A 26,385-nucleotide genomic window follows, 5' to 3' on the forward strand; every position below is an offset into this window, starting at 1 on the left:
AGAGGTCCACTAAGGGGAAAGAACTTCAGTTCCAGAGGCAGACGAGTCTGACGGCTGAGATTCGCGAGACACCTAAAAGACGCAATTCCCCTTGGATAGCAAGGACTTCAGCGATTCAGAACGGGCGGATTTCAGCTTCCAAAACCACCCCAGCCAACAAATCCTCCTCAGTGAACACGAAAGAGCGCTCTATCCAAGGGTACTGCTACCAGCCCAGTCCAGAGAAACGCTTCTCAGCAGAGGACGCACAATTGTTGATTAAAACAATCGTGGAGAACAGGTTGCGGAATGCAGAATACAGCGGCGACTGTTCTGCAGTCGCGAAGGAACTGGCAGACAAAGTCAAAAAGGCAGCAAAAGATCTAATGTATGAACGATATAAACTTATCTGTTTCGTGGCCATGGGGCAGATTAAAGACTCGGGCATATCCTGTTCCAGCAGAGGCGTATGGTGCCCCGTCGCGGATACCTTTGCCGAATACTGCTTTAGAAATGGCTCGCTTTATGCTGTTTGCGTGCTTTATGCTGTATATCAAGAATGATCAGGTTCATAAATAAGCACTAAATGTTTTTTTTATTTTATTTACATTCTTGTAAACAGTATTTTTTTTAAAATTAAATATAATGTTTCTGCCCCCTGCTGGATTACAGATATGGACATTGAATGGGCTAACAGATCTGAGAGACCCAATAGAAAATGATGACAGCTGTAGCCAAGTTGTCTGAAGTATTTAGACTATTTAGGGGGAGTATTTAACTCTCCTGACTAAAACCGGTATGAAACTGTGAGCTTATAATTTGACTACGATACAGCCAAATTAGTACTTATTTACCCGTTATGTATTTATTTGGCGGATGCGGATTTACCATTAAATAGGTTTAAGACGCTAACTGATGGATACATAGATTAAAACGTTTAAAAATGTAACTGAAGGATATTGAACTGAACTAATAACACTAATATAACTGTATTTATTACCCTATTCTTGTTTTATTTTACATGATAGTCATACTGACACAATTTAACTGTACTAATGTAACAGACAAAAGAACACTTTTAATAAATATCTATTAAATAAAATGAAGTTTTTCTTGCATATTGCAGAGTTACATTGGCCAGGGTTTTGGTTTCATTTTGCTGTATTTTAACAAATATCTACTCTAATATCTACCATTACTGAAAATCTTTGTTTACCTCTTAATTTCACATTCTATTTTTACATAAAAAACAAGGTATTATTTCGTACTTCATACAGTCAAAGATAGTGAAAGATTTTTTTAACATAATGATACACCTTTTTAAACACTCATTATCATGCATTATTTATCAGAACATAAAAACATCAAAATTGATCAATCTTTAATTATCTTTAATTAAGATGTTGGGAAATCTTATGAACTCATAATTTGCCAGTGAACACTTGTACAAAATTTAGGGAAAGAGTGCACAAAACGTAAACCTTTATTTAAAAAGAATGTTAATAGAAGCATTCTTAAACTCTACTTCATCATTCACAACTGAATGCGAATTTTAAAGGTCTTCATTTTGTACAATTTTGCATCATGCCTGTGTGCCGTCCCTGGTGGTGAGTTGGCAGCACACATCAGGAGACAGCACAGCATGTGACCTTTGCTATTCCCAGTGTTCTGCCCAGGGCCAAAATTAGCCTCTGACCAAGGGTACGTTTCATTATAGAGCACCGCTGACAGACAGAAAGTGTCAGGCTAATATACGACACTAGTTTTTACACAGAAAACAGTACAATTCCATCAACACCTTGCATAAAAAGTAGAGGAAATTTGTGAAGAAACAGAGTTATGGTTTAATACTGGAATGAATTCAAGTGTATGAAAGGGGTGAACAAAGAGGGCTGATCTACTGAGAGAGACACGCTTTGCAGCTGTGGATGAAGTTCCTGTGGTGTGAGAAGGGTGAGCACAAGCTATTGTTTGCAGTGCATTTAAACAACAAAGGAACATTTTTAGAAAATGTACATTTTATAGTCATTGCATTATTTATGTGTATACCATTATGCTGTTGGCTACAATAGTATTTTCTTATTTTTAGTTACAAAATCTGAGTCTTACTTAGAGAATATGTAAAAGAAAGAAGTGTAACTCAGCACTCAGACTCGTGAGAGTCTGAACTCTATGAGCATGGAGAGAGGACTGTTAGCCTCTACTATAAATAAAGGTCCTCTTGGCTGGGTCTGTTTGGCCTGTCTTTCTGCCATACAGGAAGGAGCAGGCGACACGCGCTGCTGAGATCAGTGTGTGCAGCGAGTGTGTGACGCTGCAGCGGTGGGGTGGTCTGGGGTCACCATGACTGGGGTGGTGGTGTGCTGTGGGGCAGTGAACTCCATCAAGGCTCTTTGGGAGGGCAGGATAAAGAAGAGCAGGGAAGACCAGCAGAAAGCTCAAGAGCTCAAGAACAAGCCTTCTGTTGGCAGGTGATGTGCTGCATTTAGTGAATTCGGTCTAAGAAATCAGATATGCATTTATCCAAATATGATGTGAATCACTTTTGAAAGTAGTCTGGGCTGGATTCTGTAGGTATTGCACATAAGCACACCTTGAAGGTTTAAATATGTTGGCGTTAAATTTATGCCTTAATGTACGCATTTCCATTCAAATGTGTTTTTCAGTTTAAAGTTATTGTTCCCCTTGTCTCAGTATTTAGAAGATACTGGTATTTCAAAGAAAATGCTTATTATATCTGACAATCCATGATGATTTGCTCTGCTTTGATGAAACAACAAAACTAACTTACAGTTCCACGTTTGTCAAAGGCTTGCACATTCTTGGGAGGATCGCATCACGTTGGCTAAGCTCAGAGAGAAGGTGGTGACAGAGGAGGGAAGGGTTATCCTGCGGATAGAGAAAGAGGAATGGAAGGTACCTTATATTATCCTGAATACAGTACACTTGTTAAAGGACATTTCATTTAGCAATCTAGTCTCTTAACGCATTTTGTAGTACACTTGTATTCAGTAATACAGGCAGTCTGTGAGATATAGAACAGCATTTCCCATGAATACTCAGGCTGTCTCTTAACAGGCCCTCCCCCCAGTCCTCAAGCAGTTCCCCCAGCTCCAGGAATGGCAGCTGCACCGGATAGGGCTGCAGAAGATCCCTCGCTTCATCTCCAGTTTTCAGAATCTCATCGTGCTGGACCTGTCCCGAAACGCCATCACAGAGATTCCCAAAGAGATTGGTCAGTGCAGCAGAGGTTCTGTCACTTTTTTTGTAAAAAAGCCACAGCAAACATGCCAGACTGCAGCAGGGTTTGAGGCTCAAATTCATTAATATGCCATAAAAACAATCTGTGGTTTTGCACCCTCACACACATGCATCACATGACCTTACATAAAGCAAGTAAACAATTCAGTTATACCAAGGAAAACACATTAGGCTTTACACATATATCTATTCAGCATTGACAGAAACAGAACTACATAAATGAGTTGTTTCATCATTAAAAGAGTTGATCTCACAAACAGCTCCTGAGAAAACATGTATACCTGTACCCTGCCCTACAGGTCAGCTGACCAGACTGAGGGAGTTGCTCGTGAGCTACAATAGGGTGAGCGAAGTTCCTGGGGAGCTGGGCTGTTGTGAAAACCTGGAGAAGCTGGAGCTGGCCTTCAACTGTGACCTGGATGAACTCCCAACCCAGGTGCCAGTCTGGCCTGGTCTCATGTTGTGTTCCTTGAGCTTGTTAGGCCTTTGGTAGTCACTCTCGCTTTTCCTTATCTTTAGCTAAGCAACCTCAAGAAACTGTACCATTTGGATCTCTCCATGAACCAGTTCACCACCATCCCAGAAAGCATTCTCAGTCTGCCTGCACTGGAGTGGCTCGATATGGGAGGGAACAAGATCCAAAGCTTGCCAGAAGACATCCACAGGTATGGGAACAGGTTACAGTTACAGGGCTGAGACACTGACACTGAGCTGGGAGGGCGCTTACGGAAACAAAAAAAACAAACACACCCATTGTTAAAACCTGAGAGCCGCACAAGAACAGTGAAGCTCTTATTCGGCTTCCCACCCTCCCAGCCTTTGTGACTCGAATTTGTTTCCTTGTTCCGTGCAGAATGGAGAAGCTGCACACCTTGTGGCTGCAGAGGAACGAGCTGGAGTACCTGCCCGACAACATCAGCCGCATGCGTAGCCTGGACACGCTGGTGCTTAGCAGAAACAAACTGCGCGACATTCCCGCTTTAATGGAAGGCATGGATAATCTCAGGTAGACTCAGGTTGCCAAAATGTGGAGGGCGGGGTTAGGAATCTTAACTGAAGATTCCAGTTAAGCTGTTGTTGATAAAGGTTGTTCCTCAAATAGGAAAATCAATATCAAGTAACAATATGATCACTTTGATGATTCTTTCATTAAAAACTGTGAACCACATTGCACCCACAGGTTTGTGAATTTCAGAGACAACCCACTCACATTAGACGTGTCTCTACCAGACCTGAGAACGTCGGAGGAAGATGAGGAAGAGGACGACAGAGAGATGTTTGGCCGAGAATTCATGCATACCTACATCCAAGAAGCCAGAAAGAGAGGTTATGCTGTGCTTAATGTTCATTTGGCACATCGAGGGGTAGCAACATCTGAATCTTAATTTGAATAAACAGTACATCCTGCAAAGTAACTTTAATAATCAGTAATCCTCACACATCTGTAAACAGTTTTCATTAAGATTTTATTTCTGCATGTTTTTCAGAACCCCCAACAAATTACACTTCAATATTAACTGTGACCATCCCAGCTGTACCGGGGACAGAAGCAGCACTCTGACACAGCTCTCCATGTTGGCTTTCGTCTATCTACTGCTTCCTGTTAAGAGTCCTGTCCATTACGTCTGTCTACCTCTTCCTGTCCTCTGCTTCCTGTCAACTGAGTCCTGCCACTGCCTCCTGTCAACTGCGTCTTGTCCGCCATGTGGAGTCAAGTAAACTCTTTAATGCAATGGATCTTTTTGACTGGTCGTTTATTAACTAACAGCAAGTCCTTCAACGTGCAAACCGGGAAGCGCACTTTGTGCCACTGGCCACTGGGGGTGCTGCGGTGCCATGTTTGCTTGATGTGCAGAGTGTGCCCGTGGCAGTTGTCCTGTGCCCGTATGTTCCTGCTGCGCTTCTTCACCCGGTGGGCACAGCCGTCAGCAGCACGTTCTCCAAGGAGACGTCCCTGCTGGTGTAGTACTGCAGGCCGGCGCGGAAGCCTTTCCGCCGCAGGAAGTCCACCCGGCCGTAGTCGATCAGCAGCTTGCACAGACGCCCCACGTGCTCACGGTCCTCAGCGGACACGAGCCTGAGGGGTGCACAGGGACAGGGTCCCAGAGTTAAAGGACATGAATGCATAAGGGAAAAATGGTTTTTAGTTTAAAAATTAAAAGGGAAAAGACAGACAACCTGAAATATAAAAAAAAAAAAACAGGTTGATTCTTTTTTTCCCCTCTACTGTGTCCCATCACCCTTCCATTACTATGAGAGGACACAAGCTAGCATGCATGTACACAAAGGCACATAGAGGCATTAAATTGCTTATTTTCCACTCCAGAACACAAACATATATCTTTTAGCTCTCATTGACTAGCTTCTCAGCAAAGGCTTTGAAGACCTAGGCTCACCCGTCTAGCCCGCTTGGTATAGAGTCATCTGCATGCTCATGGTCTTCCTCTTCCCACTGCTCGCTGCCGTCCCCTGGTGGTGGGGCCCCGTCACTGCGGCCAGTAGCCTTCCTCAGGCCGCAGGTGGCCCAGCTGGACATGCGCTGGAGCGCAGTGAACTCTGACGCGCCCAGCCCTCGCTCCCTGAAGAACTCTTTCCCCACGTAGTGCCTCCAGTCACAGCGGTGGTGACAGCACAGAGCGATGGCCAGCCCAGACACCGCCAGCTCCTTCCCCACGTCTGCGGCGGGGGTGGGGGCAGGCTCTGGGGCGGGGGCAGGCTCTGCGTCCTCTCCCAGCCTCTCGCCCTGCTGCTCCCGCTTCTGTCGCTTTCTGGGCGGCTGTTCACTGTGATCTCCGCTGTCCCCCCCAGGGCCCTCCAGCATGCACCTCAAAGCCAGGTCTGATACACGCAGAGAACAACAAGCACAAAACAAAGAACAGTAAAGGTGAAGAAAGAACAGTAAAGGTGAACAGTGAAAGCCTGGTGATACCTGTTATTAGGGGGGGAAATGTCTCAAATCACATTTTTTACATTTAGTTGGAGGTGGGTTACACAATGTTGCTCAGCCTTACCTGTTGCTGCCCCACACAGGTGCTTGCCCACCCCAATGACAGGGAGCCCCTTCTCACACAGTAAGGGGACTTTACCTTAAAACCAACACAAAACTGAGATCAAAAGTGGGACAGAGTGTAAAATTCCAACAGCGATATGTCTAGGAAAATTATCTCTTGCTCTTTTTGTGGAATGTTTCTTTTAATAAATATGGATTTTATTGCACTTGAATTTGGATTCTGTTTACATGTTATATTTTAATTCTTACAAAGATATTGAAAATTATCCCTGACTTACGTAAACTAAGATGCTGAATATCCACTTGTAGCCTTTCAAACGTGTTAGCAGAGTCAGTACTCCTGTTCTTGCCATCTACCTGTAAAAACAACCACAGAAATCATCATTCAGTCCACAAAGGAGACCACACAGAAAATATACAGGCTTCAGTCTGCTCACACATTTTAGACACAGCGTATTTGCTCCCACCAGTTAAAATATTCTCATAAAAACAGGTCACACCTTAAAACGAGTAGTGGACCTTTCCACAAGCAGGAAATGGACATTGTCAGACCCTCTCAGAGCGACATTGATCCAGTGGGACAGCTTGCCTTTCCCTGCACCAAACTCCACATAACACCTATCAGTAGACAGCAAGCCCAAGGCTTTCATATTCCCCAAGAGAGAGGCCTTGGGAAAAAAAAAAACAAAACGGTCAAAATCAGTATTGGCATCAACGTGGTGAAGACAAAGTTGTCGGAATGCTGTGCCTAATGTAACATGCCTGCTGCTTTAGGTGTTTGAAGGCAACGTCTCCATTTTTGGGGTCACTCAGAGCTTCACAAAGAGCAGGGTGGGACAGTATTCTCTCCTCGTGTTTACAGCTCAGTCCTGTTGGAAATTTGGAGGGTGTTAACAGTGTGACAGTACGTTTTCCAATCGTGCTAAAATTCTGCAGCAGTTCATATCCATAACGGTTACTTTCCTGGTGCAAGAGGTTGAACCTCAAAAGCAATCAAGCCCTGGTGCCAACGTAGAAACAATGGGACAGAAAGCAAAGTGATTTCCCTACAGTTTACTGCATTACGGTTTACAGTTTGGCCCCACTTACCATGCACAGCTTTCTTCAGTTTCTTAATCAACGAGTCTAACTCTTCTTTGGCACGATCAGCCAAGGGCACCTAAATATTAAGATGCTTCAATCAATTTAGAACTCATAAACGCACCTGGAAAAATATGCTGTGAAATATGAACTGTGAAAGAGAAATTATACATTTACACTTACCTCATCTGCAGGTCCATCCTCATCTTCTGGTCCAGCATTGATATTTTTAACATAATACACCTGCATTTTCAAAGCAGTAAAGTAAATGACAAAAATAAGAACTCAGGCTATCCTGATCAATCTAAAGTTGATGGAAAGCTATCAATAACTTTAATTGTGTTCACTTATGAGCCCGCAGTGTTATTGTGAGAAAAACAATACTCATTTATGGTATAAAATCATTTCAAATTCAAAATACATAACTATGCAAACATGCACATCCAAGCAAATCCATTTTATTGAATAGGTACTGTAAAAATCTTACAGGTTGTGGCTTCTCTCTGGAGTTGCACTTCTTCAGATGTTTCGCCAAGCTGTCTTCAAATACTGTGCTGTGGAAACAGCAAAAATGCACATATGGCAGTACAGTGAAATGGTGTTCCCAGACCTACTCGTTACCCTAACCATCCTGCGCCAGAGCAGGACTGCTATCTTATTCAAAACCTTTAGCTTTGCATACCTCAAACTGGGAGCACCTAAAATACTAAACTTACAAATTTCGCTTTCTGACAGTTAATTAAACACAAAGACTCACTGCTTGGGATCCAGCGGACAAGGGATACGTTTTCTGGTGTCTTCTTGACCCTTCAGGAAACACAGATTGATTGGCGAATAATCCTAACATTTCTTATAAATTCTGTTTATCACAGTTATCGTGATAGCTTAATGGGTCCAGGTAGCTTTATCTCAATAACTTACTGGGTGACTAGATTTCTTCAAGGTTTACTAACTTGTGGCACATGGGAACACCGGGGTCGGGCAACAGTGAAGTTGTCTTCATACATACCGCGTTTGCATGCTCTCCGCAAAACGTTTTGCCACTTGCGACTACCATTTTGCAGTATCGCCTCTTCCTTTCCACATAAAACCCGCATCTACCCGGTAGAGGGGCTGACACGCCATCCCCTGATTCTTCAGCCATCTTGCCTTTCACGTCATAAACATGTCCACATTTACTTTTTGGTCAATGCTGCGCTGTCTGCGCACATCCACAGATTGGTATTTTATGTGGATGGGCTATTTTCGGACTTTAACTTCAACACTGAGCCAGCTACGTGTTTTAATGATCAGTGAACATGTGCAACATACCCCCCCCTTGTGGCAACATTATGGAACTGGATAATATTGTGGGGAGTCTGAAAAGGAAACGTACGGCGTCGAAAAGAACGGGAAATTAATAGCTAGTTGTGCCATAATATGGACGCACATTTGTGAAACACAATTTATATTCACACAACACTCTATCTAAAGATACATTGTTTTTTTACACTTGAAATAATGCTATTGCTAGTTGTTACTGTAATGTAATGTAGCTAGATTCTGTTCGCAATTAAATTGCAAGACAGCTTTTGCTAACTGGATAAATAATGGCAAACACTGATCACTGCGACAGCCCAAGAGAGCGTGCAGTTGCCAAGTTACCGCATAGCAACAGTAGCAGAGGTTTCTTTCATTCTTTCTTTACTGTGTACAGCAGCTCCTCCCTGACTTCCGGATTTCCAACCTTCTCTGTAACGGCCATTCGCGGGAGGGAAGCGCCAAACTCGAAATTGGAGAGTTCCGTTCAAAAACAGATATAGATGCATACCAAATTAATTAAACAAAGGGAATAAATGCATTTTCATTTTATATCATTTGGAATATGAGACAACCATGACGGAAACACTTTTCAACAAGAGTTTACAAGTGCAAGTGAAATGTAAAGATTGTGAAGACCGGTAAGTTTGATGGATAGCCACCTAGCTAACTGAATAGCTTGCTAACTAGTTAGTTGTGTTAACTGGTTCGCTCGGCGGTATAGTGTTTTGTCATCGTCGATGTTTTACGAATTGTTAAAAGGATTTACAAATTAACCTACTAAGAAATATTTGTTAGCCGTCTAGTTGGCTTGAAAACTTAGCCACTGCTGGGCTATCTAGTTAACGCTGGCTACGTTCCTGGCTAATTGTGTTGGCTAAGTTAGCAATGCTACTTCAGTAGCTTGCTATCTAGCTACGGCAATGACAGTTTGCTATTTTATAGGCGTACCAGCGTCCGAGTCATTATTGAACTACTACTGACTACAAGTCCGATACATAAAAGGGTGAGTATTACAAGGTACCTTTCTAGTTGTTCTTTTAATTTAAATGGTAGCCAATTTCAAACAACTACTTGAAACGCTGTAACGTTAACGTGTACGCATACACTGATTTGTATTGTTGCTGGCTATCTAGCTAATCACAGTTAACGGGCGAACTTTTAACTAATCAGTTATAACTTACAAAAATGTGCATAGCTGACTGAAGGTGCATAACTTCATAGGCTGCAAGCGAATAGCATTTTCCCTGCACCTTACCGTTTCTGTGGATTTTGATTGACAGGATTTAGTCGTGCGGTTGACAGACGATTCCGACCCATATTTTCTCTACAACCTTGCCATTTCAGAAGAGGATTTCCAAAGGTATTCGGTTATGGTTTTCTAGCGTGATAAATCAGTAAATAATTCTCAAGTTTCGTTGCAAACGTAAATTTGATAACACCCACTACAAAGTAAAAGTCCTTATGGTATGTCACGTTATGAATGTAGCTCTGCTTTCCAGAACTTACAGTGCTTTACTATGTTGAAACAATAACGGATTCATTTGGTACAAGAGTAACATAACAAAAATGGTAGAGAGAATCGTGATCGTAAGAACGTTTCTTCTCATATTTACAGCTTGAAAGTCCAACAGGGTCTACTGGTGGACTTCTCAGCCTTTCCACAGAAGTTTATAGACTTGTTAAACCAATGCATTTCAGAACAAGACAAGGACTACCCAAGGTGAGCAGCGAATAGTGTCTGTTATTACCATGTCACAAAAACAGACCGTATTATTGCACTGTCTAACCTGTTTTTTGTTCCAATGCAGGTTTTTGCTGCAGCTGTCCTCTCCATCGTCAGTATTAGACCATAGCCCTGCCAGCCTGAATATTGTAGAGACCAATGCATTTAAACATCTCACACACCTGTCACTCAAGCTTCTTCATGGCACAGACCTGGAGATTAAGAAATACCTGGCCGTCTGCCTGTCTTGCGTTAAGGTGTGTAAAATATCAAGTATCTTCCTTCCCTGTGCTGAGTTACAGTGAAGGCATGCTATCCTGTAAAATTATTGATTGGTGTCTGTGCAGTCTGACTGTTTCAGCATTTGACGCATTGCCAATTGTAAAAGCAGTGCAAGCAATCATTTTATTAATCATCGAATCACATTACGTCTTGATCTAATTGTCTCTGTCTAACAGGAAGAGAAGAGGCTGCTGGAACAGAAGCTGAAGAGGACAGAGGAGGATTTGACCAGACAGCTCAGCTACACACAGCAGGTATAGTAGTATACTAACATGCACACTGTAGGTGTAGCAATACAAAGGTATACACACTGCAAGTATAGCTGTATACTGACATGTACACATAGCAGGTATAGCAGCATGCTAAAATGCACTCTGTAGGTGTAGCAGTATACTAAAATTTACACACTGCAGATATAGCAGCATACTAATGTATACACTTCAGGTAAGGCAGCTTACTGTATATAGCGTGATACACACTGCAGGTGTTTCTGATGTTGTGGTGCGAGATGTCATTATTACTTGTATGTAATGTAGACCCTGGCAGAGAAGAGCAGGGAGCTGGACAGACTACGGTCGGAGTGGTCCTCTCACACAACGGCCTTGTCAAACCAGCACTGTCAGGAGCTTACAGCAGAGCGGGAGAAGGCCCTGGAGGTACGTCAGCTGTGCAGGCTCACTGTACCAGGGCTTCTGTGCAATGTGACATAAGTAAATCAAACAGTATTCAACTGAAGGCCCTTATTCTTGCATGTTGAGGTTTCTAATTCAATGCCTAAAATGATTGAACAAACCAGACATTTGCCCATTCATGGACAAATGTTTTGTAAAATCCTATGTAATACAATGACATTGCATCTCAAACAATATTGCATTTACCAACAATGCCTTTGTGGATACCAATTTGCATTTGTTTTAAATGTTGTGGAATTGTCTTCACTGATTCCCAGCTGAGGCGACATTAGTGTCAGCACTGTGTGTGTGTGTACATGCGTGTGTGTGTGCTCGTGTGTGACGGACCGCGCCTTTTCCTGCGCAGATCCAGACGAAGCTGCAGCAGCAGGGCGAGCAGCTGCGCAGGGAGGTGGATTCGGCCCACGTGCAGAGCACGCAGCAGCTGCAGAGCAGGCTGGCCGAGCTGGAGTCCTCCAGCAGGGAGCTGACCGAGCACAAGTACAAGAGCGAGTCCGCCATCCGGGACCTGAAGGCCAAGCTGGCGGGGCTGGAGGAGGTGGGTGCGGCCTGGGCCTGGGGGTGTTCAGACCGCTGGGCGCACGCACGCGCGCGCGGCGCTAAGACGGCGCTAATACGCCTCTCTCTGCAGGAGGCGCACCGGGCCAAGCAGCAGGTGCAGTCCCTGAGGAGGGAGAACGGCACGCTGGACTCGGAGTGCCACGACAAGGACAGGCAGCTCAACCAGCTGCAGACGCGGGTGGCGGTCCTGGAGCAGGAGATCAAGGACAAGGACCAGCTGGTGCTCCGCACCAAGGAGGTGCTGGAGGCCACTCAGGAGCAGAAGGTGCTTTAGCCGCGCATGTGTTTTAGCTTTAAACGTGGCTGAAATGTGGTACAAGATAGCAACACCTTCTCTTATTTTTTTTTTTAGCACTCTGTCGAAGGAAGTGCCGAAAATAAGCAAGTCCACATAGGAAGACTGGAGGCCACAGTGAGATCCCTGTCAGAAGAGCTGATTAAGGTTTGTGTTTTACTGCGGAACTGAGAACTGTGGTGCTGGTTTTACTCATGCAGTCTTGTGCTGTCAGTGGGAAATATGCAGCTAGTACAGCGCAAGGTTATATATGGTGGGTGTGCCTGACATAAATACGCTGCTGCTGTGTTCTGCTGGTGAAGTATTGCGGTTTGGGGACCAGACTTGTGATCAGTGCAGTGGGATTACTTCCGTTGTATTCACAGGGTGGCATTACACTGAACTGCCTCTGATTAGCTGTGGGAAAGACAATTCAATCATACAACTTTTGGTGCTCCTAGTGACAGCATATAAATCTGGCCTGGATTGCCTGACTAAAACCATATGTTTGAGACATCTCCTTGCATTCTAATTTGGAGCATTGAACTGGTTACAGTCTCTTTGGAAGTTTCTGTTGCCCTGCTCCTGTGTGAATGACTGGGTGTCCATACTTCCTTTTGTTTCCTCTTGCCTCTGTAAATACTCATCTGTATGACTGGAGGCATGCAAGTGCTTAGACAGGCTAGCAAATAGCGATTTTTGTTTGGCTTTTGGGCTAACCCTTGGCATGCTAACGGTGTGCGCAGGCCAACGGCATCATCAAGAAGCTGCAGAGCGAGGCCAAGGCGCTGGTGGGGAAGATCAAGGTGAAGAACTCGGTGACGGTGTCGCAGGAGAAGCTGCTGCAGGAGACCTCCGAGCGCCTCGGCCGGGAGCAGAAGGAGCTGCAGGACACGCGGCAGCAGCTCCGCAGCAGGGAGGAGGAGGTGAGGCCTCCGCTCAGCCCGGCTAGCCCCGCCCCGCGGCCCAGGGGGAGTCTAACGCCGCTCAGCCCCGCGGCCCAGGGGGAGTCTAACGCCGCTCAGCCCCGCGGCCCAGGGGGAGTCTAACGCCGCTCGGCCCGCGGCCCAGGGGGAGTCTAACGCCGCTCAGCCCGGCCAGCCCCGCCCCGCGGCCCAGGGGGAGTCTAACGCCGCTCGGCCCCGCGGCCCAGGGGGAGTCTAACGCCGCTCAGCCCGGCTAGCCCAGCCCCGCGGCCCAGGGGGAGTCTAACGCCGCCCCGCCCCGCGGCCCAGGGGGAGTCTAACGCCGCTCCCGCTCTCTCTCTCTCTCACAGGTGGCTAAACTGCAGGAGCAGCTGGAGGCCACGGTCCAGAAGCTGGACGAGAGCCGGGAGGTGCTGAAGACCAATGAGAACGGTGCGTGAGGAGCCCTTTAGCACCATAGACATAGTACAAACACAGATAAGGTGGAATGTTTGGAGTCAGCTGATAGGGGGCTGCTTGGGCAGCACGTGCCACAGGCAGGGATCTGTGGGTTGTGTTCTCAGCTTGTGACAATGCCATAGCTTATCCTGCAGCGACAAATAAACCATGGGCATGAGCAGCGAGACGTAGTGGATATCATCCTTTTTAGACTGAAATGCAATGAAGACGTTTGTGTGAGGTTTGCTTAACTTTGCTAAAACAGGAACTTCATGGGGCACGTGTGCTGTGTACGCTTTTTCTTCTAACGCGGAATCCTCTGCAGGCCACGTGCTACTTGTTTTTATTTTGCGTGCACGCATTTGTCGTTGAGATTAAGTGGCCAGAACTGCAGTTACAAACGTTACAAATGCGGTTTATTCAGTGGTGCAGGTCTTAGCAGCTTTTCCTTTTTTTGGTACCGCAGTCATCACCTGGCTGAACAAGCAGCTGAACGAGAACCAGCTGATGAGGAAGCAGGAGGCCCTGGGGGCGTTCGAAACGCCCCCTGCGGTTCCCTCAGCCGCAGGGCTCAGGATGGGGAACCCTTCCCTTAACATGGGGGTAAGTCTGCTTCCTGCTTCAGGTGTAGCTATGAACCATCTCTGATTCTCCGAGGCGGAGCATTACTGCCCTGTGATATACAATATCCTCATTTACGGCATGTCTTGTGATTAAAATGATTAAGCTTGTATTGGCAAATGATCAATGAATGACTTGAAGGAATGATTTTTCTCTCTGCTTTCTGTAGATTGGGTGTGTAGTGTGTACTGATACAGACCTTGTGTCAAATGATTTGTGTGAAGAACCATTGGGTTCCAAATCATTTTTGTCTTCTTTTTTTTTTCTTTTGTAAATTTCTCTCTCAGCTTGATAATAGGTCCTTTCCCTCCGGTGTGGGACAGGGTTACCCCGTCACCTCCACCCTAAACTCCAAGCTTTCCTTCCCCCTGTCCTGCGTGAGCTCGGCCGGCCGACCCGTCTTCGCGTTGCACAACCAGGGCCCCGGACCCAAGGCAGGCCTCCTCCCCCACTGTCTGCTTACTCACTGCCCACAGATCTGCTCTGTGGCGCCCTAGCGCACTCCTGCTTCCTCCTGACGCTACCATACTCAAAATCCGCTCGTTTGTGTATCGCTGCTGGCCATGCAGGCTCATGGTAGCACGTCATGGAAAACCTTCCCTTTTGTCTGTTTATGGCACTTAGCCGTCAGGGACAGTGCACAATAGTCAGCGCACCCGCACCACTGTAAAGGTGAGGTCCCTGGGAAGGCTAGAACAGATAAGATGGCACAAAAACAGCGATTCACTGAACAAAGATTTAATTTCCTCACGGAACATTGTGGAAATATGGGCACGTCAAGCGCATTTCCTCATTCCTCGTCCCCCTTGGCTCCCGCGCAGGTCCAGTTTAACCCTATGAGTGCCAAACCCGGCCTGTCCCCTGTGGAGGCGAGGGACGGCAGTCCGTCGGAACAGCACGCCCGCGCCTCCAACAAAGAGAAGTGAGTCTCGCTCCCCAGCTACTGTGATTGCTTAGCCCAGCGCTGTGCAGCAGTATTCGGGGCTTCCACTGTTCCCCTGTCTTTCTCCCCTTCCAGCGGGGAGCCTCAAGGCCTGGAGTCCAAGTACTTTGAGAGACGAGAGGACAGCATCGCTCTGCGCGGCCTTCTCCCCAACATGCACTTCAACAGAGGTCAGTCACCCGCACTCCTCTACTCAACAGAGTCACTCTCAAATGAAGTTGGTGTCAGCCAGCAAACGCCCTGACGTTTTTTATTCTTGAATGTAGAAAAGTTGGCGGGTTAGTTGTGATTAATGCTAACGTGCGTGAATACCCTGTGATCTGCAGAGATCTCTAAGACGTCTCAGAACGCGGCCGCACCCCCTGCCAGGCCCGGGCTGCACTCCGCCCCCTCTGCGTACTTCCCAGGCTGAGAGCCTGAAGGACCTGCAGCTGGCCCCCCCCTCCGCCCTGCAGCTGGGCCCCCCCGCGCTGCTCAGGAACCGCCAGCGTCTCTGTCCATCTGCCCCCCATCTCCCCATCTACCACTGCTCAAAACCACTTGTCTGTCCTAGAAATGTTTTTAACGTATGCAGTGTTTTTTAAATTATTAAACAAGTGTTTTTAAAGTGATTATTCAATCATTTTGCTGCTTGATCAGTTTTCCCAATGAAATTGTTTTGGTTGGTTTGAAAAGCACCTTTAACATTTATATTTACATTTTGAAAAAATTCACTTATATGTACAAGCCATAAACCAATTGGTGCTGTCGTGGTGTGTGCGCGTGCACATCGCTGGATTTGATTGGTCATGTAACCGTCTGTTATACGTAGGAGGCAAACCTGCAGAGCACTCGGGCGTGCACGAAGGCCACAGTGCGAGCCCACGATTCGAAATGAACGACGGCCCAGCTCCTGCAAATATTTGCATGACAAGTCGGTTCCAACAAAAGCTGCCTTCTGTTTACAATTTCCATTCGTTCTTATGGCAAACATGTTTACGCAAAGTTCAGACGACACCTGGGCCAATGTCCCATCGATTATGGAACACGTACTGGTACTTATGACTGGATATTACTTAGGACTGCGTTTGCGAGGTTTGATCCTGTTCTAAGTGGAGGAAAACTTGACTATTAGAGCTTTATTCAAAAGGAATTAGACATGGCTTTATTCCTCTTCCTAAGAAAAATTGATCGTTTTTGCAGTGTAAAAATTGTATATATGTTCTGACATTAGTGAAATGAATCAATGACACCAGTGTGTGTATATGTATATTTGTGCACCGATTCACAAGAAATGTAAGTAAACTTTTTGGAAAAAATAAAAACTTGAGTCACATTTCACTTTTGAATGCTTACTGCTTTCCTGATTGTTCAATATGGAAAAACTGGAGCACGCAGATTCAGTCCTAACTAGTAGCAGCCTGCCTCAAACAAAATTGTATGTGACAAGTCAGGTTTTGTACAAGAGAAGAGAAGGTTAAGTTCTCAGCTTACAAACATCTGTCAAATCACACCGTTTCCATGTTCCATACAATAAAATATTTCATTTTATTGAAATACGCTTTTTGAATTATATTTACAACAGAGCTTCAGTCAAAGAAGTTTAGTTTTGAAATTTAAAAGGCAGCAAAACAATCCACAGTACATGAATGAAAAAAAATATCTGCGTACAGTATCTTATGCTATCACAATATATTACAGAAAATGCATTTTTAAATAAAACAAAACAATACTTTACATTTTCAGATAAATTCACAACTCAAAATCCAATACGCAATTTGTTTTAGGTATTTGGTAATTAGCATGTTTCTTACATGACGTTTTAGTGAAAGTTCTTGAGGAAGGCCACTGATAAAAAAAAAAAAAAAACATCTTCCACTCTTCCAAAGCTATGCTACTTGTCAGATTGTTTCTGAGGTCTTTAATGTGGATGCAATGTGGTTTAAAAGGCAATACACTGTTAAAAGGTTAGGCTCCTAAACAATTTGCAGTAAATACATCAGGTTCAAAGGGATACAACTTGGCCATGTACACTTTGACACTTTTGAAATGAGAAAAACACTTAGCAATTTAAGCCTGTCTATTGCAGTTTGCTTCAGGCAGCTAAACGATCTCCAGGTGGTCCAATCAGAAAGCACCCCTCCCCTCTTTGCAACCCTTGCCTTCCCAACTATTGCCAAACTAGGGGGGGGGGCACCCAATGAGAATAGCTGCGATGACAAAGTTCGCTGAAATGGTAGGGGGAAATGCACAGGCAACTCTGATATGAGAATCGACAGGAAGGTGCGTAAAAATACAGCTGCACCGAGTCCGTCCCACTGGCGTCACGTGTTGCGTTCTGCAGTCGCGTCCTCAATTAAGGCTTCTCACTGGACGTGATTCCGCGCCTCGGTCCTCTGCGCGCTCCACGGCCCCTAGCCCTGCAGCTAAAGGCTAACGTCTTCCGAGGGACAGACTACTCTCCTCCGACTCCTCTGTTGCTGTCGCAGAAACTCATTCTCTCGATTGGTGAACACACTGTGTTCAGAAACAACCCTGTCCTACCAGGTTAGTGTCCCTGAGTGAGCCGCGCCCATGTAAATGTCATCCGAAAACAATTGAAAAACAGGACGAAAGGGGGTGGGGGTGGGGGGTGGAGCCAATATTAAAAACACAATCAGGAAATGAAAAAATACAATACCATTGCAATAGTGCCTTTGGACAGACCTTTCTTTCAATATATACTCCTTTATATATAAACAAACAAAAAAGTGGTACACAAATCATCTTTGTCGGCTTTCAGTTGTTACCAGTACCGGACGTGTCCATAAATAGACGTGTCTGAACGTGCGATGTCAGAGGGGGAACCCTGTTCCACAGACGGTCACACGTTGGTGTCCTGCAGCAGGGGCTCCTTGGCCTCCCCGGGGGGCTGGGGGCTGTGGGGGTGCCCGTGGGGCGAGCTGTGCTTCTTCCACCCGCCCGCGCGCGGGGCCAGGTTGGTGTGCTCGGGGATGAAGAGCGCCACCAGCAGGGCGAGCAGCACCGAGCACGCTCCGAACAGGAAGGGCGGGCCCGGGATTATGGCGCTCTGGGGCGGGGGAAAAGGTGCGTATAATGGGTACGAGGAACTGGTCTTGTAACCTGAAGGTCACAGGTTCGATTCCCTGGTAGGACACTGCCACTGTACCCTTGGAGCAAGGTACTTAAACCGCATTGCTTCAGTATACATCAGAGGTGGAAAATCCAGGTTCAGAAAGTAAAAGTCCTCCCCAGTATTTTGTTCCAGTCACCTGGATATGCTAGTTAGCACAATTCTTCAGGCAGCAGGTAGAACTAATTACTGGCTGAGTTTGTGGGTGGAAGAAACACATGGCGGGACTTTTACTTTCTGCACCCTGGACTCTCTCTGGTATACATCCAGCTGTATAAATGGATGCAGTGTAAACGCTATGTAAAAAGTTGTGTAAGTCGCTCTGGATAAGAGCGTCTGCTAGATGCCTGTGATGTAATGGTTATGGAAGGGCGCGGGACACGGGACACGCCAGACGCACGGCGGCGGCGGCGGTGACGAGGGGCGCGCACTCACCTGCTGGGCCAGCAGAGGGGGGCGCTGCGACTCGGTGCTGGTGTCCGGTACCTCGTCCAGCTCCACGTGAAAGATGTAGAAGATGAAGCCATAGAGCGCCGGGCCCAGGCCGTTACACAGCCCGCGGATGCCCGTGATCATGCCCTGCCCCACCCCTGCACACACAGAACAGCACCGCCACGGGTCAGCACCCTCACCTCCTCCCGCACACTGCACACCGCTGATAAGAGACACTGAGCACATTATGCCAAGAGCCTTGGCACGAGACACACATTTAAAAAACTGGCTACAAATAGCCGTCTCAGCTCGGTCTCAACATCTTTACTTTTTTAGAGTAGCTAACAGTGAGGCTCCAGAAGTCTGTTTGGCCTCTTAAAAACATGCACATACTGTATGTATACGAGCAGGAATGGGACCCAAAAAAAGAAATAGATAAAAATGGATAAATGACCTTGCTGGTCGGGGTCCGCAGTGCGGGACACCAGGGCGCTGATGGCTGGGAAGGTGATGCTGGACATGGCTGCCACTGCTCCCGCTGCCCACACCATCCTTCAGCAGAGGGGAAAGAGCACCCGTCAGCCCTAACGCTCTCTACTCCGAGCAGTGTACATATGACAGAACATCCTCCATCACCCCAACACAAGAGGACAGGACGCCGCTTACCAAGGCTCTGAACCAAACCCATACCAAGCCAGCTGCAGGATCTGGAACCCGAGACCGAGTAAGATAGTGTTCTTGTTCCCAATGGAACGCATGAGTAAACTCAATACTACAGTCTGCAAAAGGAAGGGACAGATATCATTGTTAACCTTCGGCAAACCCACAACAAATTATCTTCCACATTTGATTACCGGTGATGAACAGATGGACACACTAACCTGTGCAATGATAGAAAGTAACCCTAGAACAGCTATAAAAGCTGCCACGCTTTCTGGAGAAAATCCCATGATCTGCAAGAAAGGAAAAAGCACCATATGATACCTGCAGATGCTACGCAAACTCGATACAAAAGGTGGCATAAATGAGAACGAGGCATGCTATTTATGGAAAACGCACTCCCGTATAAAACCAGGGAAAGTGAAAACTGATTACGTAGCAGAAAAATAAAAGGAGATCTGCCGCTGACGTGTGCAGCCACCGTTTCGCATTCGAACAGGACATACAGTGTTCCATTACAATGTCAATAGCCCCGGGCAGCGCTGCCGTGGGGGGACGCCACATATGTACACACAGGCCATTTGCCTGAACAAGCGCACATCACAGAGGAGGCGAAGTCTGAGCCGCTTCGGCGGTGTTTGCTGAGTGTTTGGTGGAGTCGGGGAGGGGGACGGACCTGGCGCAGATACAGGAAGAAGCTGGAGTACTGGCCGGCCTCGGGGAGGTAGGACAGGAACACGGTTATACAGATGAGCAGCACGGTGGAGTCCTGGCCCACCTTCCTCAGGGACTGCGGGAGAAGGGGGGGGACAGAGAGCAGGCTGCAGTCACACCGCCCACGACAGCACGCCACACTCACGACCATTTACCCACACTCGTTCACCTCAAACGAACAACAGCTTTTTATAACTCGCCAGTTTGCGTCGGGGGTTTCGTATTGCTCTCTATGTTCCCACGCGGCTGCTTAGCGCGTTAATTCATATTTATATTCCATTCGCTTCGATTTTCATCTCATGTGTCATTGGCTCAGTTTTCCACTATCACAACACTCATTAGTATACACCGTAACATAATAAACCCTGCTGCAGGAAACGGTCGAAAAGCAAGGAAAAAAGCATGACAGTGAAAAGCAGGCCTTTTTTCATCTTCAGTACAGGGTGGATAGGTCATGTGACAGGAAATGGTGAGCACTAGAGATTTCCACCGCACAACAGGCCACATGTTGGAAATACCCATTTAAAAAAACACTCTAATTTGTTTGAAGTAAAGTGTAACTACACCCCACAGCCTAGGTGTTGGTTTTAAAACAGACTTTACAGTATTGGTCAATTATGAACGTTCCAAACACCACAAAGCTTAAAAGGAAGTGGAGGAGAAAATGACAGTTGAGTAATTCCGCAGATGTGAGCGGGAAGGGGGAAGCGAAACCGAGCGGAGAGCAGAAGTGGAGCACCTGAAACCGGACCGCGAGCCGTGTGGAAGGCGAACGTGAGCGCGCGGACACGTGTGCGCGACGACGCTCCGCTCAGGCGAAGCTCAGCGCCGCTGCGCCACACCGCTCCCATTCAGCGCTAAGCCCACATTATACCCCCAACAATACGCACAGCCCCGGACCCTCCCTGCGCCCGCTGCCACGGCCAGCACTTTAGAGCCGCCACAAAGCCCTCTCTCCTGCGCTCTCACAGCAGGGCGCTATGAAACTCACTGTCGCTTTCACTCACTGCGACTGGCCTTCCGACTACAGATCCTGTACTCAGGTCTGCTTCCCCTTTTCTAACGATGTTCCGTGTCCCTCGCATATGAACGTGTCCCTTTGGCCGGTGCTGGTCTCAGCTGTAAATTGGCAGGCATGCCATCCAGCCAAGTTACGCCTTGGCGGGGCATTCCCCATAACTACACAGCACACAGAGTTTGGCATATGAACACACCCCGCCCCTTAGGCCCACGCGCCTCTGTGACTCACGGCGAAGGGGTCGGCCTGCTCCCAGGAGATGGGCGCTCCCCAGGAGGCCGGGCGGATCTTCTCCGGCAGCGACTCGGGCACGGCCACCAGGATGAAGCAGATGTCCAGCATGGCGATGGCGGAGGCCAGCACCACCACCAGGCTGTCCCCGTACACCCGGCCCAGGTAGGCCCCGATGGCCGGGCTCGTCACCAGGCTGGCGGCGAAGGTGGCCGACACCTGCGAGGGGGCGGAGCCTCGTTACCACGGACACGCCTCTAAGCGGCAGCTCCGCAGACATTACCATTTCTGCACGTACAGTACTGTCTATTGGCAGCTGAGACTGTCAATCACATCCACATTAAATCTGACCTGTTATCAAAAGTAAGCTGTCATACAAGGGAAGCCTACGCATAACATATTTAATAACCGTTAGTTTAGACACTGGTCATCTAAACATGCCAACAGAAGTTGGAAAAACAGTTACATGAAAAAACCAAGGATCCTGAGGTTCAGTACTGAACAATGATGAACATTTAACCCGGTACACACCAGTCCGTAGGCCATGCTGCGCTCATGCTCCTGAGTGATGTCAGCCACGTAGGCAAAAATGACCGAAAACGTCACAGCAAACACTCCAGACACCGAGATAACCGCAAAGTACCACCTGGAACACAAGCAGGACAGCGGACCCGGTTAGACCTGCAGCCAGACGGGCGCCACGCGCGCCGCACTCTCACCGGATCAGGACACTTTACAGGACGAACTGCATCCATTTGTGCACAAATGCGTGGGTAAATAAAACAAACGTGTCGCTAAAAGATTAATGCTCTCCTTTAATCAGAAACCACATTCACAAATAAATTTCAAATTGCCAAATGAGTATTTCCACATTATTCTATGTGAAAGCTTTAGCACTGGATCTCCTATGATGAGACAGCCCCTATGATGATAACGCAGTTTCCTCCCAACTCAACCCTTACTGCACTTCTTTAGTAAAGAGGACTGGGGTTAAAAGATGAGCTTCTAGGGGCTGATGTCAAACATCACAAATGAATGCGTAATTGCGTTGTGAGTCGATGCGGTGGCCTAACGGTGAAGGCTCTTTGCGAGCAGGGCGCTGACCCACCAGGGGCTGATCTTCAGGAGCGGAATGGGAGCGCAGGTGAAGAAGACCGTGAGCAGGAGGAAGGACTTGCGGCCCCACACGTCCGACAGGGCGCCGATCAGAGGGGCGCTCAGGAAGGACAGCAGACCCTGCGGGGGGGAACCGCACGGGTAGTTTAAACAACCGCCACACCTCCAGAGTGAGCGTCAGACTTTACGGGGGGGGGGGGCGGGGCTTAAGAGCATCTTACCTTCACCCCCTGGATCAGGCCGTTCATCAGAAACGTGTGCTTGGGGAACGTCTCGTGTAAGACCTTTAGGGAAGAAGGGGGAAATGTGGAAATCAGGGTCATCGATGTCATTTTTCCCCCTCTTAAGGAGGACATCAAAGAAGATAAAAACACAATGGAAAAACACTGATTAGGCATGCACAATAACATTGGGCCTTAACGGTATGAACCAATAACAGTCCATAACTTCCACATATATCTCATACTGTGATAGAGCATCCAATTCAACATACACCATTTCCAGGTGACACAGACTGTTACAATGAGGACTGTATGGACAGCTATTACAATACAACTGAATGATTCTGCTTAGGACAACATCCTTAAAGGTCCAGGAAACTGAAATGTTTCATGATGTGCCGTTTTAATACTTTTTTTGCACTCACAAACGGCTAAGAACTATTTATGATTCTTGCTAAAAAAAAACCAAAAAAAAAAAAAAAAACCATATAAAGCCAGTCCCAAAATCGGTTTGCTTTCCTCCTTGGTTAAACAGCAGGTTTTCAGTGGGCAAGGTTAACTGAGTGTTGGTTACATAACAAAAACCTTAAGTGCAGTGAAATCCTTTCTACATGTAATATGTAAATGATGCTCTTGCCACTCTTGTGCAGGTAAGACAAACTAAGATGAAAATTCCAAAGCATTGTCCCTTCTTTGGATGTGGAGAAAGCAATATGCTTTTTTCTTTTCCCAAAAATGAAGAGAATTACAAGAAAGGGGTTTTATTTCTAGAGCCCATGGACACTGCAATATTACAATAACCCGTACAGTTAGTACTTGAAGTGCCCATTTTTGCCCAGACCTGGTCTGACAATTAAATAGCTTTCAAGCTTAGACATGTGGATTCAAAGACTTTCTTTATTCGGGTGTAATGTCCAAAATTTTAGACTGCTTCAGTTAATAATGTTAGTGTACAGAAGCTCAGTGTTACGATGGTAAAGCCTAGTTTTTGTTGCTTTCCTTGGTTTTGTCTTTTGTCCACTTATACTACCAGATTGTAAGGGACAATCTGCTCTAACGGGCTCTAACCTAGTTAGCGATGAGGAATGCGTCTTACGAATATGAATGTTAATGAGCGCAGGATGCACACCCACACTGAGCGGCTCACAATAATCTAATAGTGTTTAATACAATTAAATGGTTATAACTGGGTAAGAAACCTGAAAGAAATATTAAGAAGACAATCAGTTGTCACTTCTGGGGAATATAGCCACAATTTGAATCCAGATTCCTAGACATTCAACATAAATCAATATGATTTATGTATGTAAACATAAAACCAAATTCTAATTCAGTATTTGAGACCAGAGTTGAACAAACAAAGCACTCAAATTTTTAGTCAGGCCTGTTCAAGAGCCTTGGATGTCCACGTCCACACACAGTCAAGCAGGCCCACGCACACACACCAAAAAGCTTACCACCAATGTCGGTGTTGTGAGTAGACCCCAGGCAAAGAACTCCAAAAAGATGACAATAACAGCATGGTAAACGCTGGGAGATCCGAAACCTTGTGGCTGGCGCGGGAAACAGAGGGGAATTAGAAAAGAGACAACTGAGATTAATCGTATGCATTTGCACTGTGAATGTTCGTTTATATTCCCAGCCGGCGAATGCCCTTTTTACAGGACCAAAGCGTAGCTCGCATAAGTTTAGCAGAATGTATATATTTTCGGTGCAGAAAACAACGACACGAAAACTGCTGAACAACTTGTACAAACAGGCAACTCGAAAATATCTTGCATCGTTTTCGTTTACTGAATGCTCAGTGGTTAGTAAGCGGTAATATATTGTTTGAAATACACTACTCATGAAAGTAAACATTTCTATGCTGCCATGTCAGTAAAAGTGCAAGCTTTCAAATAGCTAGCAATGCACTGAACGATCCACATACATTCCGTTCACGCAGCCTCCAAACAATGTGCGAAGCGTGCAGGAGCGCTTTTAAGTTTAAGAATTTCTAAGAAAACACGTTCTCCTGTCAGTCACCCTGCTGCTAGTCCTCAAAATATGTATGTTAGCCATAAAAATACATTTCTCAGTATAATGTTAAAGTGGAATTGATTAACTTCATCGAGCTAACGTTAGTCTGTGTACTGCTAACAAAATATTACTCAACACGATACTTTCTTTCTTTCTTTTTTTAAAATCAACGACATGGTAGAAATTAGCGGGTCGGGGGTAGAATAAGGACAACAGAGATCATACTAGCTGATTCGTATCCAAGCAACATTGAACCTTTTATTGTGCTGCCATCTGTTCCCAATTATACTTTTATGACATATTGCCAACGTTACTTAGCCAGGCGGTTTGTATGATTGCTAATTGGTGTAGCGTACCTCATTTCGCTAATTTCGGTGGTTTTGCATGTTTTATGTTATGATAAGGCTATTCCGCCTGGCTATACGTAATAAATAACAGCAAGAGTAGAAACTGGCACATCTATTTGGATCAAATTGTGTAGGTTGACGCTAGCTAGCTACTTATACAGTTAGCGAGCATGCTAGCTAGTAGCTAGCCGTCTAAAGTAGCCTACGGAAGCAGCGAATGTACCTTTCCATCCTGACACATTAGGGCCCAAGCACACTGTACTTGGCCAAAACACACACACACATAAAGGAAAGAACAGAAGCTGATAAGCAAAGTTATTTAGAGATAAAGTTAACATTAGCTAGTTAGCCTGCTACCTTTAGCTAGTTAACTATTTTTGGCAACTTAGCTATGCCAATGGAAAATCGGAGACACTTCGAAGAAATATGTTGGTCCACCGGTTAATGAGGATATTTGCATAACAACCCCATTCTGGTGACATAATATTAGCTGTGACAACTGGTATGAAACATATTCTCAATCATTCATGAAAAACGCGTTTAAATAGCAAGCTGATAAGAAACTCACCGTTCCTCCATCCTTAATTATAATTTTTTTCGCGAGCATAAGACTGCGATTCGCCCGTTTCTTCTTTTTACCTTGTGTCATATTATCATCCTAATTCTTCGTTTATTTTGAAATTAGCAAGCAAATTTAAGGATTGGATTAAACAAATTAATATGACATTACTGTATGGGAAAATAAGTAAAAAACAAGAGCAGTTATGGGGAAAAGCCTCTGTCTTGAGCGGGCTGTAAGCATCCGCTTCATCCATTCAGGTTTCCGCCGCCATCTTGGCAGAACCAAACACCAACAGAACGTAATGACGTAGTCATATCATACGATCCTGCGTGATTATACAATGACGTATATTCCCCGCCCACACACCGCTTCCTGTGAAACTATAAAATGAACTTTCAATCTAAAATTAGTCAAAGGCCTAGTATTTGTATGTCGGTGAGGGAGGACGAGGAAGTCCAGATTTGGTTTTTTATCAGACTTAAATGCCAATAATTTGCAATATTGATAGTTATAAAAGTGTAATAGTAATACTAACTATTGTAAAAGTGTTCATTTGAAAATACATATGGCTGTACTGAAGGTGATTCCATCCTGTGGAAACATAGCCACTCAGGACCCCTCACACATGAGCACATGCTAAATGTAATGCACAAAGGACATTATTATACATTCTATTACTTTAATGACTTTAATTAAAAACATTTCTAGACTTATATTTTGCTTACTGCGGGACATTTTTACTGCATTTTAACTTTAAGATTTTGAGCACACTTTCCAATTTAAGCCAGTGACACAAATGTGCATTCACTTGCTATATATGTTTCTCAAGACAATATTTTGTAAGCATCAGCTAGATGTTCA

The 26,385-nt window shown here is 45.8% G+C and overlaps 4 protein-coding genes across 6 annotated transcripts; 2 read left to right on the top strand and 2 right to left on the bottom strand.

The window, feature by feature from the left end:
• Positions 1-1,161: 1,161 nt before the first annotated feature.
• Positions 1,162-4,977, top strand: lrrc39 (leucine rich repeat containing 39). The gene is made up of 9 exons (XM_064333279.1): positions 1,162-1,932; positions 2,239-2,450; positions 2,790-2,895; positions 3,058-3,214; positions 3,540-3,676; positions 3,760-3,905; positions 4,094-4,246; positions 4,421-4,566; positions 4,728-4,977. Exons 2-9 carry the CDS (start codon positions 2,323-2,325, stop codon positions 4,799-4,801), a joined length of 1,047 nt encoding a protein of 348 aa, XP_064189349.1. The 5' UTR covers positions 1,162-1,932; positions 2,239-2,322; the 3' UTR covers positions 4,802-4,977.
• Positions 4,688-8,623, bottom strand: trmt13 (tRNA methyltransferase 13 homolog). Its single transcript, XM_064333278.1, has 11 exons — positions 8,340-8,623; positions 8,088-8,137; positions 7,818-7,884; positions 7,514-7,573; positions 7,340-7,409; positions 7,013-7,119; positions 6,751-6,918; positions 6,529-6,607; positions 6,252-6,326; positions 5,637-6,078; positions 4,688-5,317 (listed from the first exon to the last, which is right to left on the bottom strand). The coding sequence occupies exons 1-11, from the start codon at positions 8,472-8,474 to the stop codon at positions 5,146-5,148; spliced, it is 1,425 nt and encodes a 474-aa protein (XP_064189348.1). The 5' UTR covers positions 8,475-8,623; the 3' UTR covers positions 4,688-5,145.
• A 410-nt stretch (positions 8,624-9,033) lies between these two features.
• sass6 (SAS-6 centriolar assembly protein) lies at positions 9,034-16,410 on the top strand. Of its 2 annotated transcripts, none has more exons than XR_010329677.1 (17): positions 9,034-9,270; positions 9,575-9,635; positions 9,913-9,992; positions 10,248-10,352; positions 10,441-10,612; positions 10,814-10,891; positions 11,174-11,293; positions 11,676-11,867; positions 11,961-12,155; positions 12,243-12,332; positions 12,911-13,090; positions 13,441-13,522; positions 13,995-14,131; positions 14,437-14,583; positions 14,971-15,075; positions 15,175-15,262; positions 15,419-15,436. XR_010329677.1 is itself a non-coding variant. In XM_064333273.1 (17 exons), exons 1-17 carry the CDS (start codon positions 9,206-9,208, stop codon positions 15,502-15,504), a joined length of 1,986 nt encoding a protein of 661 aa, XP_064189343.1. In that variant the 5' UTR covers positions 9,035-9,205; the 3' UTR covers positions 15,505-16,410. The 2 variants fall into 2 exon arrangements, 1 of the variants encoding a protein (XP_064189343.1); XM_064333273.1 differs by having other exon boundaries at positions 9,035-9,270; positions 14,971-15,071; positions 15,168-15,262; positions 15,419-16,410.
• A 177-nt stretch (positions 16,411-16,587) lies between these two features.
• On the bottom strand, positions 16,588-25,823 carry LOC135253685 (hippocampus abundant transcript 1 protein). 2 transcript variants are annotated; one of them, XM_064333276.1, is made up of 12 exons: positions 25,531-25,823; positions 24,054-24,149; positions 22,597-22,659; positions 22,368-22,495; positions 21,791-21,905; positions 21,260-21,478; positions 19,973-20,086; positions 19,518-19,589; positions 19,303-19,415; positions 19,091-19,188; positions 18,640-18,794; positions 16,588-18,141 (listed from the first exon to the last, which is right to left on the bottom strand). In XM_064333276.1, exons 1-12 carry the CDS (start codon positions 25,609-25,611, stop codon positions 17,935-17,937), a joined length of 1,461 nt encoding a protein of 486 aa, XP_064189346.1. In that variant the 5' UTR covers positions 25,612-25,823; the 3' UTR covers positions 16,588-17,934. The 2 variants fall into 2 exon arrangements, with proteins under 2 accessions (XP_064189346.1, XP_064189347.1); XM_064333277.1 differs by lacking the exon at positions 25,531-25,823 and adding an exon at positions 24,527-25,343.
• Between the last annotated feature and the right edge of the window lie 562 nt (positions 25,824-26,385).

Source organism: Anguilla rostrata, chromosome 4 (assembly GCF_018555375.3).
Source record: "Anguilla rostrata isolate EN2019 chromosome 4, ASM1855537v3, whole genome shotgun sequence".
NCBI lineage: Eukaryota > Metazoa > Chordata > Actinopteri > Anguilliformes > Anguillidae > Anguilla > Anguilla rostrata.

Bases quoted from the DNA above. Each gene is read 5' to 3' on its own strand.
- lrrc39 (XM_064333279.1), top strand. From the start codon at position 2,323: ATGACTGGGGTGGTGGTGTGCTGTGGGGCAGTGAACTCCATCAAGGCT. The intron at 2,896-3,057 runs GTACCTTATATT...GTCTCTTAACAG, and splicing joins TAGAGAAAGAGGAATGGAAG to GCCCTCCCCCCAGTCCTCAA. The intron at 4,247-4,420 runs GTAGACTCAGGT...TTGCACCCACAG, and splicing joins GAAGGCATGGATAATCTCAG to GTTTGTGAATTTCAGAGACA.
- trmt13 (XM_064333278.1), bottom strand. From the start codon at position 8,474: ATGGCTGAAGAATCAGGGGATGGCGTGTCAGCCCCTCTACCGGGTAGA. The intron at 7,574-7,817 runs GTAAGATTTTTA...TTGAAAATGCAG, and splicing joins CCAGAGAGAAGCCACAACCT to GTGTATTATGTTAAAAATAT. The intron at 6,079-6,251 runs GTAAGGCTGAGC...TGCGTGTATCAG, and splicing joins CCTGTGTGGGGCAGCAACAG to ACCTGGCTTTGAGGTGCATG.
- sass6 (XM_064333273.1), top strand. From the start codon at position 9,206: ATGACGGAAACACTTTTCAACAAGAGTTTACAAGTGCAAGTGAAATGT. The intron at 11,294-11,675 runs GTACGTCAGCTG...TTTCCTGCGCAG, and splicing joins AGCGGGAGAAGGCCCTGGAG to ATCCAGACGAAGCTGCAGCA. The intron at 13,091-13,440 runs GTGAGGCCTCCG...TCTCTCTCACAG, and splicing joins TCCGCAGCAGGGAGGAGGAG to GTGGCTAAACTGCAGGAGCA.
- LOC135253685 (XM_064333276.1), bottom strand. From the start codon at position 25,611: ATGACACAAGGTAAAAAGAAGAAACGGGCGAATCGCAGTCTTATGCTC. The intron at 22,496-22,596 runs GTAAGATGCTCT...TCCCCCCCGCAG, and splicing joins GCCTGATCCAGGGGGTGAAG to GGTCTGCTGTCCTTCCTGAG. The intron at 21,479-21,790 runs GTGTGTACCGGG...GCCCCCTCGCAG, and splicing joins GCAGCATGGCCTACGGACTG to GTGTCGGCCACCTTCGCCGC.